At 54.3% G+C, this 2,460-nt stretch overlaps 1 protein-coding gene across 1 annotated transcript; it reads right to left on the bottom strand.

The window, feature by feature from the left end:
* Window positions 1–499: 499 nt before the first annotated feature.
* Window positions 500–1,213, bottom strand: LOC147959596 (uncharacterized). Its single transcript, XM_087532762.1, has 3 exons — window positions 1,077–1,213; window positions 605–962; window positions 500–508 (listed from the first exon to the last, which is right to left on the bottom strand). The coding sequence occupies exons 1-3, from the start codon at window positions 1,211–1,213 to the stop codon at window positions 500–502; spliced, it is 504 nt and encodes a 167-aa protein (XP_087388888.1).
* Between the last annotated feature and the right edge of the window lie 1,247 nt (window positions 1,214–2,460).

Genomic DNA, 2,460 nt, shown 5'->3' with positions numbered 1-2,460 from the left:
CATTTCGATGAGACCGAAACGTTACAAAGGGAAAACAGAGAGTTTACATTGCAATCTCCATGGGACCGATCGCTCATCTTGGTGAGACCGAAATGTTACAAAGGGAAACAACGAGATTACAACCCCATCTCGGTGAGACCGAGATCCCTATCGGTGAGACCGATTTTCCTAGGGTTTGTGGCAGTGGCTATGATATTTGAAACTCGGTGGCGCCAGATAGAAATAATCGGTGGGGCCGAGTTTGACTTTTGGTTTAGGTCCTATGTGGATGTGAGAAAGTAGTTGAGGGTTTTGGTGCATATCACTAAGCATTTTGAGCAAGAGCCTCATTAAGCAACACCTCATCCCTCCTTGATAGTATTGGCTTTTCCTATAGACTCAATGTGATCTTGGATCACTAAAATAGAAAATGTAGAGTCTTGAGCTTTGAGCTTGAGCCAATCCTTTGTCCTTAGCATTTTGAGGGGTCCACTTTTCTCATCCATGCCATGCCAATCATTCAGCTTTCCTGAGTTATTAATCTTGAAATAGCATTAGCTCAATGAGCTATATGTTGTTAGGAATTACCAAAACCACATAGGGATAGTTGCACTTTCACATGTACTTTGTTGGAGAAGTTGACTAGGAGTTGTGAGTCGCCCCTAATGGTGAGGCGCTTTACCACTAGAGCTATCGCGGCCTTCAAGCCAGCTATGAGACGTTCGTATTCTGCAATGTTGTTGGAGACCTTCTCGCCCTGCTGAAAACAGAGCTGCACAGCATAGCAGAGCTTGTCATGCGTGGGCGAGATGAGTACTGCTCTAGCCCCCATGCCCTGGTGCGCGAAGGAACCATCAAAATACATGACCCATCCGTCAGGCGCCTCGCTTCCTGGCGAGGTGGACCGGTCCTCGCCCATTTCATGTGTCGGGGCATCCGTCCATTCCGCCACAAAATCAGCGAGCGCGGCTCCCTTGATTACCCTGGTAGTGCTGAACTCCAACTGGAACGTCTGCAGCTCGATGTTCCACTCAGCGACCCTTCCAGCGGAGTTGAGGCTCCTGAGCACCCTCTCCAATGGGTAGGCCAAGACAAACTTGATACGGTGGCCCTGGAAGTAGTGCCGCAACTTGCGCGAGGCCACCAGGAGCATGAGCAGGAGCTTCCGAGGCATGGGATATCGTGCCCTCGCGTCCCTCAACACCGTGCTGACGAAATACACCGGGTGCTCCATGAGGACCGGCGTGTTGGTGAGGCCCACGTCTTGTGATAGCTGGGGTGCCTCCTAAGGTGGCGGAACCCCCCGACGCCTGATCGCTTGCGGGAATCTCTACGGCGTCGTCCTGCCGAGCTTGGTCTTCTGTTACTGCCGCTATGGCTCTTGCTGTACCTTCTTGCGTCATCTCGGCTGGCGGCGTAGCTTGGCGCGGCGCGCTCTTGGCATCGCGCTCCTCCCAAACCGCAACTAGCGCAGCGCTAGCGGAGTATGGGGTGGCGGCAAGATAAAGTACTAGAGGCTCGAGAGGCCGTAGCGCCACCATCACCGGAGGGCTGGTCAGGTATCTCTTGAGGTCTTGGAAGGCTCGGTCGGCCTCCGGAGTCCACTTGAACGGGCCCTTCTTCTTCATCAGCTTGAAGAAGGGTAAGGTGCGCTCTCCCAGCTAGGAGATGAAGCGCCCCAACGCAGTCACCCGACCAGCCAGCTTCTGCATTTCCTTGAGGGTCTGCGGTGGACTCATGCCCTCAATGTCCTTGATCTTCTCCGGGTTCGCCTTGATCCCTCTGTGTGACATGAGGAATCCCAACAGCTTGCCGGAAGGGACATCGAACACACACTTTTCCGGGTTAAGCCACAAGTTCACCTGGCGCAGGCTTTCAAAGGTCTCCTCCAGGTCTAGGATCAAGGTTCTCGCCTCCCGAGACTTCACCACAATGTCATCGACGTAGGCCTCCATGTTCCTCCTGAGCTGCCGCCCCAAAGTGATGTGCATCATCCGCTGAAAGGTCGCACCCGCATTGCGCAGTCCGAAGGGCATACATGTGTAGCAGTACACCCCACACGGGGTCAGGAAGGCTGTCTTCTCTACATCTTCCACCGCCATCTTGATTTGGTGATACCCTGAGAACGCATCCAGGAAGCACAGTAGGTCGCTCTCGGCAGTAGAGTCGACGATCTGGTCGATGCGCGGGAGAGGGAACGGATCTTGAGGGCACGCCTTGTTGAGGTTGGTGAAGTCGATGCACATTCGCTCCTTCCCGCCTTTCTTCGGCACCACGACAGGGTTCGCTAGCCATTCGGGGTACCTAACCTCACGAATGGCACCTGCCACCTCCAACTTGCGGGTCTCTTGGACGATGAATGCTTGCTTCTCCGTGGACTGCCGCCTTGCTCGCTACTTCATAGGGCGCGCATTGGGGCATACCCTTAAGTGGTGCTGAATCACCTCTCTCGGGAACCCCACCAGCTGATTGGGCTCCCAT

This window comes from Triticum urartu, chromosome 7A (assembly GCF_056163025.1).
Source record: "Triticum urartu cultivar PI428250 chromosome 7A, HENAU_Tu73, whole genome shotgun sequence".
Lineage (NCBI taxonomy): Eukaryota > Viridiplantae > Streptophyta > Magnoliopsida > Poales > Poaceae > Triticum > Triticum urartu.
The sequence above is the reverse complement of the archived record's forward strand: the minus strand, read 5'-3'. Positions and strand labels throughout refer to the sequence as shown.

Coding starts and splice junctions, on each gene's coding strand:
- LOC147959596 (XM_087532762.1), bottom strand. CDS start 1,213: ATGGAGCACCCGGTGTATTTCGTCAGCACGGTGTTGAGGGACGCGAGG. Junction 963..1,076: donor TTCCAGGGCCACCGTATCAA/GTTTGTCTTGGC, acceptor CAGCACTACCAG/GGTAATCAAGGGAGCCGCGC.